The following is a 14,087-nucleotide window of genomic DNA, read 5'->3' as shown; positions in this document are numbered from 1 at the left end:
CACTTGTCATACCGTACAACTAAGTTTTTAATTCCCTCTTCAAAGAATTCGGCCGCCTGTTCCGACAGCCAAGAGTTCACGGCCGCTTTCACTTCATCGTCGTCATTGAAGCGCTGTCCGCCAAGATGGTGTTTCAGGTACTGGAAAAGGTGAAAATCGCTAGGAGCAAGGTCGGGGCTGTATGGTGCTTGGTCCAAAACTTCCCAGCTAAAAGAATCAATCAATATCCCGAGTCTTTTGAGAGGTGTGAGGCCTAGCGTTATCGTGCAGGAGCAAAACTCCTTTTGTCATCATGCCACGCCTTTTGTTTTGAATTGCTCTGCGGAGCTTCTTTAGAGTTGCACAGTAGGCATCTGAGTTGATTGTCGTTCCTCGTGGCATAAAGTCCACTAGCAAATCACCGCGCCGGTCCCAGAACACAATTGCCATAATCTTGCGCTTTGACAGCGTCTGTTTGGCTTTGACCTTGACGAGTGAGGTTGTGTGTCGCTATTCCGTCGATTGTCGCTTGCTTTCGGGAGTGATATGGGATACCCATGTTTCATCTCCAGTGACAATTTGACTCAACATGTCATCCCCTTCTTCCTCGTAACTAATCAAAAAGTCCAATGAAGTGGCAAATCTCTTCCCTTTGTGGTCCTCTGTGAGGAGTCTGGGTACCCACCGAAAACACAGTTTCTTAAAGTTTAGGTTTTCAGACACAATTTTGTACAAAACCGATCTTGAAACTTGTGGAAATTCCAAAGAAAGAGTGGAAATTGTGAATCTTCTGTCCTCACGAATCTTTGTTTCTACTGCAGCCACCAGATCATCAGTGATCACAGAGGGCCGGCCTGAGCGTTCTTCGTCATGGACGTTTTGACGGCCATTTTTAAACTCTCTAACCCATTGACGCACTTTACCTTCACTCGTTGCATTCAAGCCATAAACTTCTGTTAACTGACGATGAATTTCTGCAGCTGATAGGCTTCTCGCGGTCAAAAAACGTATCACTGACCGTATCTCACACGCGGCGGGCGATTCAATAATTGTAAACATTATAAAGTAGCACAGTGATGCGTACATGTCAGCTACAGAGCTGCAACTTGCATCAGTGTGAACGGGAAGCATGCCAGCAAGTGGCGCGGTGGCTTGTTGCGGCGTCCGCGCGAACTACGGGACTATACTCGCGAACGGCCCTTACTTAAAAAACAACCCTCGTATTAAGTTAGTAGTAGCTATTTTTAAGTACTTCATCCTGCTCTGGGTCATTCATTGTTCTTAGCTCTACTCAGTATTGTTTCTTTTTTGTATGATTATACATGCATGCTTAAGTGTACCTGAATATGAGACTTGGTTATTCCAACTCCAGTTTCACTAGTATCACATGCAAGTTTCCTTGATCATTGCCTTTCACTTATCAGTAGAGATGCATCTTTCTTGTCTGCTTATTTTTCAGTATAACTATGTACATGAATGAAGAGAGTATGTGACTGAGTAAATACTTTAATTCCATAGTCTTTAACATTTGTCTCACTTTTGATTATCTCTATTTTTACCCATTCTGATTTGCATTTTTATTTGTACTTTGTTTGCTGTCAGTTACAAGAAAACATGTTTCTATCTCAGTAAGAATTAGCAAAAAGCATGTATTCAACATAATTAGTTTTATGCTCATCAATTTGTTGCAGGAATGATTTTGTTATTGTCCTTCAACATGATGGTTTTCAGATAGTTGAAATTGATGTTTTAGCCATTTTTGTGTCTAAAATACTGTTGTGGAGCTTTTCCTGTGCTCTCTGCACACTTAAATTAGCAAATTTGCTAAAGGTGGGAGTGTGTTTTTCACCAGGGATTTCTTCAACTAAATTGGCATTCCAGCAGAGTTATTTCCACAACAACTTCCCTCTACTTCCGCAAGGGTTTCTCTGGTCAATCTTCGTGTTCTGTTACTACCTTATTTCATTATGAGCAGTTAAAGCTTCATTTTTAATTAAAATTCTTCATTCTATTGATTCAAGCTGACAGTCCAATCTTGATCTGTGAAACTTGTTTCTAGTTGGCTTTATGATTAAATGCTGCTCTTCAACTAACAGCAGATGATTATCTTCTGTACTTTCATTAGGGATAACGTTAATGTGCTGAATGAGTTGTAATTCTTGATGGTGTGCTGTGTGTAGACAGTAAGTCATTTACATTTACATTCATGATTGTAGGGACAGTTTATTTATTTATTTATTTTCTTTCCTTCTTCGAAACTTATGGAGAAGTTGTATGTACAAATGTGAGTTAATAGTTCTCACTCTTGAGCATTTGTATCACCAGTAATAACAGCATTGTAGTTGTATGATTGTTTTCCATAGATAGTGACACAGTGTGTATTAAATAGGACGTAACTTCCAAGCCTTTGTTCGATGTAGCAAGGTTATATACTTATTATAATTTTCCACTTTTGTATTAATTTGGGAGATCACGTAACCATAATTTTTAGGCACACCTGTTGCACGCATTATTGATGCTGACTCTCAGTACATCACATTCAGAATAATTGTTGCATTTTTTATTTCTTTTATTGTCATTTGATCATATTGCATAATTTGTGAATCTGAAATTAACCTAAGAATGTTTACATCCACAGGTGAAGAGGGAGGAAGACAAAAACTGAGATCCTACCTTTTTTGGTTGAAAAAAGCTGACTATGGTGTGTTGGATGTACCAGTAGACAAAGAGATTCCACATGAATTTCTCTGTCCTATTACGCATGAAATTATGCAAGATCCAGTTATTTGTTCAGGTATAATTAAACTAGTCACTGTTACAAAGATATTTTAGTTACAATAAGTGACTGCAACAAACTTAAGAACATTGCTAGTCGATAGAAGAAAAAATGTTGTTCATTGTCCTGCTGATACAGTTGAATTACCTTGTTCTGTTACATTGAACAAAATGACTAAGCTTCTTATTGTGATGACTGATCTTCTAATGCATTCTGTTTGCCATGCTTGATGTCACAGATCATACCAACTCTTACAATTAAACAATAGAATAACAACAACATGAAAAGAATAGATTGCCTCTCACCACATGGAGGAGGAATTGAGTTGCAGACAAGCACACTGAAAACGAACTGCTAGGTGTTCAAGCAATCGGACTAACTCCTTCATCAGATGCACACACACACACACACACACACGGCCCGGCCACTGTCCTAAGCGCATCCTTGTACACTCTCATAGGCAGCACTACCATCTTCCACCACCCCACCCTGCTATCTCTCACCCTCACTTCTTGAAGACTTTTGTGTACCCCCACTATTCACCTCAATGACCGTTGCTGCTTGTTTCAGATGTAGTTACAGTTAGGTCTAAGTGCCCAGAGATGACAGTGGCATTGTTTTCCTGAGTTATGCCTTGTGAATGGTGATGTGTTTTGGTTTGTCTACGTCTGATGAGGGACTTAGTTCGATCACTAAAATATCTAACAGTTTTTTCAGTGTGCCTGTCTGCCACTCAACAGCTCCTCAATGTGGCGAGCAGCAATCTGTCCTTTGATGCTGTGTCGAATCTTACAATTTGTATAATCACTGTCTGGATGCATGGGTACAGCTTTTCATGTTTGTGTACATTCCACGAGTCAATACACTTACTGTGCACAGTCACAACATGTAAAGCACTGATATACATGCTAAAGAAGTAATTGCAATTTGGTCATCACAAACTCCCACCACAGAAAGTTACCATCCTAGGATGTATTACTACAACATTAAATTAGAAAATAAAAATTAATCTTTTTTTAATAACTGCTTGTACAAATTGCACATTTCCATGTAGCACTCTTCAACAGTTTTACCACCATTGAAATATAATTCATTTTTGTGCTCTGTACATCCAACCTAATGTGAGTTATGTTATATTCTTTGGCAGTGCAGTTCACAGTATTTTCTGTGAGTTCCTTATTGTGGAGACTTTTTCCTGTACAGTTCAGTTATCTGTGAATGTTAAATCTTTTTCATCATAAATATGACCCTTAATAAATATGGCAGAATTATGATGGACCCAACTGGAACAAGTTTACCTATTAAGCAGTTACTTAATTTTGAGGGACACTCATGCTTTCTTCATCTCAGGTGTCACATGATGGACCCAAATTTCATCCCCTGTAATGATATGGTGCGGTAACTGAACACCCTACATCTACATATGCATCTACATCTACACACTGCAAGCCACCTTGCAGTGTGTGACAGTGGATACCTTTTGTACCTCTGCTACTCCCCCATTCCTCTTCCAGTCTCAAATCGTTTGCAGGAAGAACTAGTGCCAGTAAGCCTCTCTGTGGCATCAAATCTCTATCTAATTTTATCTTCAGGGTCCTTTCAGGCTCCCGCCCTGTGCGCATTATTTTCACCCGGTGCGTATATATACAACTGTAACAGTCTACCATTATTATTGAGATAAAAATGAGACACAAAATCCAGTATTGTCAGTGTAAATCGTTTCCTTTTTTTAAATCTTTGTTCAGAAAGTCTTATTTTGTTCAAAAAAGGTACTTTATTAGGAGAAAAAATACAAAACATATTACATTAGTAATACTTCAAAGTGTGATATCTCTCGAAACAAAAATTCAAACATAAAGGCACATTACATTTTACACAAATGTATCTTGTGTCACTTCCTTTATCATGTTTTGCACATACAGTACACCTTCTCTGGGCGGCCTTCTTCTTTGAAGTTCCTGGGATTAGCGAGATAAACTGTCGCTCGGTTAGGCGTAAGGGATTGTCACCATCAGCCTATCTCCTTCCATGATGTCTGTTTGTGGCTGGTGGTGAATCTCTAGGATCTCCTTGATAAGTTTCTGTTGAAAATCAGATACTGAAATATTTCGTCTCGTTTGAGTTTTATATAATGCATGCGCACTGAGCAGAGACAGATCCACCAAATGAAAAAATTGTTTTTTATACCATTTTACAGTTTTTCGTACAGATTCTGCTGAACTTGGCATCATGTCACTCCTGTCGACGGCCCCCATATTTTCAGTGTAGCTTACGATGCAAGCTGGTTTTGTTTTTGGTTCATTCATGGTTCTGTCAATTTTGTTAGTTGCTGTAATTTCGCTTGTATGAAGAGTTGAAAGCATCTTCACTTCCTGCTTGTCCTGCCACTTCAGAGCAAGAAGTTTCTCTGTTGACATAAACTCAATCTCGCCTTTTCTAAGTTTTTTTGATAAAGTAGGCATGCCTTTGCAGTTTGTTCTCACAGTTCCACAGACATTAGTCACTCTGTCATGCAAATAAGAAAATAACGTTGGGCTACTGTACCAATTGTCAACATATAATGTGTGACCTTTACCAAGGTAACGTTCAAGTAAAGTGAGAACAATGCTTCCAGGTATTCCAACATATACACCAAAGACAGTTTCTTTTTTTATGTCTGTTGCTGCACCCACATAAATAATAAAGTCAAGAATATAACCAGTTTCACAATCACATAACACAAAAAAATTTACACCAAATTTGTGGCGTTTGGAAGGAATGTACTGCGTGAAGAAGACACTAAACTTTCGTCAATGCACAAATTTTTAAACGGATAGAAAGCACCTGGAAATACTCTTCTTAAGTGATCCACAATTTGACGCAATTTCCAGATTTTGTCATCTCCAGGGTCCTTACTGTTATCAGCAAAATGTAACATTCTAAGTAACAGAAGATATCTATCTCTTGGCATGATTTGCACAAACATTGGATTAGACAGTAACTGATCATTGGTCCAATAATTGTTTATTTCATTTTTTCTCACTTGAGCCATCAGAAAATTTACAGCAAGGAAACAGTAAACTTCGTCACTGTTTGTGTTTTTCCAACGTCGCAGTCTTGATTTTTCACTGGCATCATTGCAAAGGTGTTCATAATATAAATTACATTGTTCAGCTATGTAGCTCACAATTTCTTGGCTAAAAAAAAAACTTGGAAGCAGTCGTATACAGTACATAAATCATCTAAATTGACAATTTTGCAACCGGAACCACTGTTATTGAAATTATACACTTTAGGGTCCCAATCAGAGTCTTTCCATGTAAAATCAACTGTTTTGTGTCTCTTAGGAGATTTTCCAGGCACACGCCCAGGCTCTTCTTCAGAATCGGAGAAAGAATCGACGATAACATCAAAATTTGGATCTGCATTTACTGGTTCAACGTTTGTTGGTTCACAAATATTTTTTATATTTGTGGTGACAGATTTATCTGCCAGCTCATCGTCGTCATTATCTGTCCACCCATAATCAGCTGGATTGGGCTTGATGATTTCCTCACCGTCACTTTGGTTTAGAATACTCAGCAGCTCATCATCTGTAAATGGACGGTAACGTCGCGTCATTTTATTCGGTGACGCAGAAACAGCCGCACACCAGCTGGGTAATATAGCGATACGAATGAACTCAGCAGAAAGAGAATTCAGCATTCAGTAATCATTCAGGTATCTCCTAGTATTCCAACAATTAAACTGCATACTTGCACAATAATTACCTCCGACTCGCTGGCCCGATTGTCGGTGTTATACCTAACTATACAACTGTAGCAGGGAACCGGTGTAAGTATTTTTTATAGCAACTAGTATATATACATCTGGTGCACTGAAATGATTAGCATATATTTACGTCTGGAGCAGTGAAAGGGTTAAAAAGAATTGAATGTATTTGAATGCCAAAATTTTTAGGAAAAATTTTAAAGGTGCTGAGGAAGGTAGAATAAGGCAGATGGTAACCCCGTAGTCAGTCAGAGTCTTTAAAAAACAGGAGCATATTAACCTTTTTTGTACTCTGATAGGAGCATTTATGACTATGTCGTGTTAAAATGACAAATTCAAAGGGCTGTGTTCTCTTATATTTATTCATGCAATACATCGGCTGGATGTAATTCCTATTTTCGAGTTTCAGTGCAATTGCTTTCCTATCATGGTACCTAGTCTGATGATGATAAGCATCTTACATTACAGTAAAGGAAGCCCCTGAATCGACTAGCACCTGGACTGGATTGCAATCAGTGATGATGTCAGTGAGAATTCATGACATCCTGAACACTATCGTCCATGGAGGATTTGTGTCTGTGGCAGCCTCATCTCCAGAGATAGTCACCTTGCTTAGTTTTCCTGAATTCAGTGGCTGGCAAGAGGCTGATAGCTCTGTATGGTGATGGGGTATGGCTATAACATACCCTGGGTACAGAGGTGGGCTTCATCCCACAGACTGAGTGTAATCATCTGCAGTTGGCTGATGTGAATAAAACTTTGGAGTCAGTTGACAACTGGCAGCATAATTAGTTGTCAAAAACTCGTGCATGTCGTCTGCAGTAAGGTACAAAGTGTCCGGGGTATCCACAGTGGAAACATACTGGTGTGTTGTTGTCTTTCCTTCAAATGTCCGTTCTTCAATGGCTATAGTTGGTGTAGGAGTTGGTTGCAGCCATGTTGGCCAGTTGCTAGATTGTCACTCGACAGCTGTGACGTAAGTCTGAATTGGTCAGATACATTCTTCCTGGCAGGTTCGACTGATAGTAGAGCGCAGTGTTAAAGATTGTTACTCCTCTTCTTCAGCATTATCTGTTACTTCCTGACATAAGGATTGACATTCATGGCTCCATCGCTTTTGTACGCAGTCCGGTATTTCTGGCTGCTGTAAACTGCTGTATCTCTTCTCTTACTATCTTCCACAAATGATGTAGGGACCACATTCAGCAGTTGGTCATCATACCCCTTTCATCTGTATCTTTTTCTGATTCATTTCTTCAATTTGCGGGCATCACTTGATTAATTCTTCTGTCATTGTAGAATTCTTTACCAAATAAGCTTGGTGCATTTCTTCTGCGACTCCTTTCATCAAGTGTGGGATTTTTTTGACTTCTGTCATGTTCAGATTCACGATGTTGCATAGTGCCAAAATGTTCTTTATGTATAACTGTGTTGTTTCTCCATGATGTTGGGTCTTTAAGTGGACTTGCTGCTTATTATTAGCAAATGTTTTCTTCAGTTTGGCGTGGAATTTGTGTCAGCCGTTGAGATTCTCTTCATTGTTCATGAACCACTGCTGGACTGTGCTACCCAAGTAAAAGTTGACACAAACACATCATCTCATCCCACCTGTCGTATTTGGTGACTCAGTTGAACCTTTTCAGCCAATTTGCTGGGACCTGACCTGTGTCTTTGGAATGGTTGCCCAAGGTACAGCTGACTTACTGCTGCTTTGGAATCCATCTGCCTCCTGAATACATGGATCTTGGGAACAATGTACTGTTTGTATTGTGGTTCCCGTCTGTGTAGGCAATGGCTTTTATGTTGCCCAACTGACACAACAGTGATGTATATGTTTTTAAGTATGCAGCATCTCCACCAAACAATGTTGTATTGAAACCATGATTGAGTCCAAATCCGAAGGCAGGGTCCTCAGTGAACTGCAACATTGAACACTGAAAGCATGTTTATTACTGCTACTGATGTACATCTGCTATTTATTCAAACATTAAATATTACAGAATGCCGGTATTTATATGAACATTGAATATTTCAGAATATACAAACATTAGAAACATAAGGTATTTCAAGAACCTTCCAAATAATTATTGGTGTTTAGGGTCTGGACTGTTGAACTGCAGCATGCCAGCCAGACATGCTAATCTTTTATGCCACACTCCATGCCATGCACTACGGCTCCCTGAGATATTATTAATCTGAACTAGCAATGGACGTCAACTGATACCTGCTGCATTTTGACACATCTCTGCAGTATGCCCTTTGCAAAAAACATTGACATCATTCTACTTCATAATAGGGACACTCATGCCATGTATACAATGTAATACAATCTGGATAGCTAGGGAACAACTGTGAAAATAGGCTTCAGAATGACACAGGACAGAGTAGAACAGGGCTGACAGCCTGCCACTGGGCAAGACACATTTAACACATTAAGATCCAATGCAGAGTTGTAGTAGAGCTTCTGAAATCAGAAGAAAATGCGTGCTGAACAACTTGTGACTTCATTAGCACAAGCAATATATAACACTTCTGCTAGAGAGGTCCAACTGTTGTCAAGTGTATATGCACTCATATGTGCTGAAAGTAAGCCAAAATTAAGAGGAGCACTGATGGGTACAACAGCAGAGTCAACTTTTGCACTAAATAGTACAACTGAGGATTGGTTGAAAACAAAAATGCACACTGATGATCCGAATGCTTTATATCATCTACCTGTAAAAGCAGCACTAACCATTTTTGGTACACTTCTTGACTGAAAGAGCATTGAAATCAGCAAAACTTTATCAGTTCTTGATGTAGATTAAGTTGTTACTGCCACAGTTTAAAAGCTTTGCATCCTTATAGTTCTGCCTGATACAAATAAAGGTCACCAATTTTGTGCCTCAGTCTTCTTTGGAAACATTTATTAATTACACATGCATAAGTTCACTGCAACATGTCAGTAAGCTCTCAACAAAATAAAATAACTGTTTTGAGCCACAAGTAAATAAGAAGAATGTGGACAACTAATTTTTTGTGAATGCAACTTAAACTGTATACAGCCAAGCTGCCTGATAGTAACACAGGTGTAGTGATATTGATAAACAGTTTTGGAAACCACTGCAATAGTTACAATATGATATTACAGAGCCTGTGTTATTCCAAATTATGATGTAATGTACCATCAGACATGCATGCACGACCAATGGAAAAGGCACTGTGGCAATTACAGCCGTTACGAAATACGTGAACTGTATTTGCAGTTGCGAATATGGACTACCATCAGCTGTATAAAGCAATGATGATAATGAACATTTGTGCCAGAGCGGGACTCAAACCCAGATTTACCATTTATCGCAAGCAGTCACCTTACCATTTGGCTATCCGAGCACGACTCATGGCTAGATCCAAACTTCTATATGTCGTCAATCATGTGTCTACAACCTGTCCTCATACATTCATTATGTATATTCCTTTGCAGGGGAGACACTTTTCTTGAGAGTCATGTGTCCAGTGTCGGTGGATAAAGGGAAAGTGACTTTCAAGTAAAATGTCTCCCCTATACTGGAATATACATAATGAATGTCCAAGTACAGGTTGTAGACACTGGTTGATGGCGGATGGAAGTTTGGATCTGGCTGTGAGTTGTGCTCAGATATCCAAATGGTAAGTCCACCACGTGCAATAAGCAAGAAATCTGGGTTCGAGTCCCACTCCTGCACAAATTTTCATTGTCTTCATTCCATTACACAGCTGATGGTAGTGTATATTCGCAACTGCAAATACATTTCATGTATTCCAATAGTTAGTTCTCTTGGCAGAATAAGTATACAGGGTTGGACAAAAATATGGAAATATCAAAAACACAACACATTACCACATCTAATACACTGTAGGAAACCTATTGAAATTCCAAACAGCTTCCAGTTGTCTCGGAATGAACAAATAAAGATTCTATATGGTTTTCGATGGAGTCTTATACCATTCTTCCTGCTACTCTCAAGTTCAGGAAACCATAATAGAGGTGGATAGCGATCATGCACCCTTCACTCCAAAGTAGACAAGAAAGGCTCAGTAATACTGAGATCTGGTGACTGTGGTGGGCAGGGGAGGTGCAGCAATTCATCCTCATGCTTACAAAACCAGTCCTGGACTGTGTGAGCTGTGGGAACAGGAGCCTTGTCATCATGGAATGCAGCCTCCTCATTGGGGAACAAGGATTGTACCATAGGATGGACCTGATCAGCCAAGATGGTTACATAATCTTTAGCTGTTATGCAACTGCTATAGCAAGAACAAATACGATTTATGGAATGAATTACTTTATAGAGCAACACTTAAAGATACAGGTTGTGCGTAGCACTGAACACACAGACTGGACAATGATAATACAGAATATAGAACAGGGTGGCACTCATTTGTGATTGCTTAAATAACACTGTTCCTATGCCAGGCGGCTGACCCAAGTGAACTGTATGGAAATGCGATCTCTGAAATTGCGCATGTCATGAGTGAAGCTACATCAGCAACCATGCATTGTAACCATTGGGCTCATTGAATATAATGATATGACTGCCTAAATGTTCACCAAAATCCCACCATGTTTCACTCTTGGGATCTAAACTCAGCTGGAAGTTGGAGACAGCATGAAACAAGACTCATCTGACCAGATGGCATTCTTCCATTGCTCCAGAGCCCAGGTTTCAAGTCTTCAGCACCAGATTTTTCTTTTATGTGCATTTGCAACACTGGTGAGTTGTTTTGGGATTCCAGATCATCCTACAGTTCTCTTACCCAGAGCTCCCTATGCATTGCATTGGTGCTGACAATGTTCACAAGTGCAACATTCATTTCTGCAGTGAGATTTGCAGCTGTCATCTTGTTGTTTTTCATCACAATCCTCTTCAATGGCCATCTGTCATTATCACTCAACGTGCTCATTTTTCCGCATTGTGACTTAGTATGGACTATATATCTTCGATATGGTGCCTTTTGAAGCACTGAGCACTTTTGTTCCCTTCATTACGGAAGCACCCACCATATAGCATATCCAAATTCACTTAGTTCTGACATAATGCACTCACAACTATACAGAACATTGGTCTGACCATAACTGAGACTTGCAACATGCTGGGGACATTGGACAGGTGCCATGCATAGTCAAATACAACGGCGCAACATGCAGGCTTGGCTATAGTCTGCATTTATGTTCAGGCATGAATTTCTCGCAGTTTTTCCATGTATTTGTTGGGTCCGTAGTTGCTGAAGCGTAAATTCGCTCTAGCAACCTCACACATACATGTGTAGTCAGCTTGCATACCAGTAAAATCACTCCACATCAGTATTTGGCCGAGTCCATAAATAAAATATCATCTTCCAGGGAAACATCAGTTACCATTGGCATTGTATGACTCACAGAAAATGGGTGAGCTCGTGACGGCTTGAGCTTGAATCAGCTGGTCGACTGGTCTCACATGATCAGTCAACCCAAGATATTGTGTGTCCCTTTATGGTAGCACCTTTACTGGATATACACCCAATAAAACTTGCCAATTATTCCACATAATCCATCGATATGTCCGTATCCAAATTTCTGCTTAGTTTCCTGTGTTACAGTGTATAGTTCGAGCCGCACAGTTGATAGGCTGCAACCTTGTCTTACCCCTTAAACACTACTGCTTCCCTTTTATGTACTTTGACTTTTATAACTACAGCCTGGTTTCTGTACAGATTGCAGATAACGTTTCGCTCTCTGTATTTTAGCTCTGGCAACTCCAGTTTTAAACAGTGTATTCCAATTAACATTGTCAAGAGTTTTTTTTAATCTACAAATGCCCTGAATGTTACTTTGTCTCTCTCCAATCTGTATTCTAAGGTAACCCTTAGATTACATTAGATTAAATTTACTTTCATTCCAATTGATCCATAGTATGGTTGCTTCATGTTCCTGCATTGCTGATTGTTAATTCTCCCAAGGTTTTTGTGATGGAAACTCATCTACCCCATGTGCGTTGTTTTGGCTTTGGTCTTTCAGTAGTGTATCAAGTTGTTCTTGTAATACAACGAGAGTTCAAAAAGTATTATACACATTATTATGACAGGCGAAGTAAATTTTGTTGAATGCACATTTTCTTCACACGCATAGTGAAAGTATGACCACTGGAAATAAAATAAATAATATAAAATAAATTTCTTAGATACTTTGAAATGAACTTCAGTAGATGCCTAGTTCCTCGATAGCCTCATTTTTGCTATCTTCCTGTATTGCTCACTATGTCCGTGACACTTGGCTGTGCGAAATCCTTATTCATATCCATCACTATTTAACTATTCATGGATGTTTTCATCTCCAGGAGGAAAGCATAGCTTCTAACAGTAACAGAATATTTCAGGCTTCATCTTTTTATTTTTTTATAAAAGTCATAAATTATCACAGATAATTCTCATTCGGATAATTGGAACATTTCTGTTCATGTACAATTTTGTGTCCTCCTCCTCCTTTTTTTTTTAGGACTTCAGGGCTTCATCTGAGTTTTGAAACATTTGCAGGTGATACAGCATTTGGTGTAAATTTATTACAAATCCTCAGGTTGTTGTCTAATAGCAGCTACATTTGTGGATAATTATCAGGTTAAATAACAGTTTTCCACCAAATTGTAACCTAACATTTTTCTCATTGTATCATTTACTTAACTGTTCTAATTTTGTGTTTGTAAAATTTTATCATATAGATTTTATGAACTTTTTTCCAGATGGGTTCACATACGAGTGTGCAGCAATTAATGAATGGTTCCTCAGTGGAAAATTTACTAGTCCCATGACCAACAGTCAGTTGAGTAATACCAAATGCATTCCAAATACAGATCTTAAAGCAGAAATTTGTCAATTTCTTTATGGTGAAACAGCATCCTGAATTTCAGGTTTTGTATTTGTAACCCACCTGTATGTACATGCCACATGTAATGGTGTTACATCACCTATTACTTCTGAATTCTAAAATCACTAGTCATAAAATGGTGACTGATTTTGTTACTGTGCACAGCTACTGTTCTCATTCTGTCTCTCACATGTGAAAACATATGCTTTACTGATGCATTGCCTATTTTCAGGACATTATAAAGCTAGTTTATTCTTTTTAAATTTGTGTGCACAGTTAGCTGAATATCCTACCATTGCTGATTGGTGATGTGAACATATTTTTGTACTTTTGAACTTTCGCTACAAATTGAAATGTCTATTTTTATGCAGTGTTGAACAACAGTTTGTGACAAAGGCAGTGTGCCTTTACTTTTTTATGTGAAGTTGAAGCTTCTAAGTTTTATGAAGGCTTATTACTGAGGATGGTACACTTTTCAAAACACAAATGTGTAGTCAGTGTAATGTTTGAATGCCATGAGTGACAGAATTCCATTATCTGTGCTTAACTTTATTTACAGGTGTGTTAGATTGCTTAACAGTGTTTATGTAAGTGCATTAGCACTTGGAGTAAGTAAACAAACGCCAACATGCTTTACAGTTCAAAGTCGTTATCATGCCAGGAGAATTGGAATATCCTCAATGACACCATTGCTGTAATTGAAGTGTGTAGAATATAGTTTAT

At 38.8% G+C, this 14,087-nt stretch overlaps 1 protein-coding gene across 1 annotated transcript in view; it reads left to right on the top strand.

The window, feature by feature from the left end:
- The window catches only part of LOC124556798 (WD repeat, SAM and U-box domain-containing protein 1-like), a 221,486-nt gene extending 207,991 nt beyond the window's left edge, over nt 1-13,495 (top strand). Inside the window, exons 17-18 of the mRNA XM_047130813.1 lie at nt 2,618-2,773; nt 13,240-13,495. Coding sequence (XP_046986769.1) covers nt 2,618-2,773; nt 13,240-13,400 — 317 coding nt within the window. The 3' untranslated portion in view covers nt 13,401-13,495. The remainder of the gene's footprint in view (nt 1-2,617; nt 2,774-13,239) is intronic.
- Nucleotides 13,496-14,087: the final 592 nt, after the last annotated feature.

This window comes from Schistocerca americana, chromosome X (genome assembly GCF_021461395.2).
Source record: "Schistocerca americana isolate TAMUIC-IGC-003095 chromosome X, iqSchAmer2.1, whole genome shotgun sequence".
Taxonomy (NCBI): Eukaryota; Metazoa; Arthropoda; class Insecta; order Orthoptera; family Acrididae; genus Schistocerca; species Schistocerca americana.
Note: the sequence above shows the minus strand (reverse complement) of the source record. Positions and strands in the feature narration are given on the sequence as shown.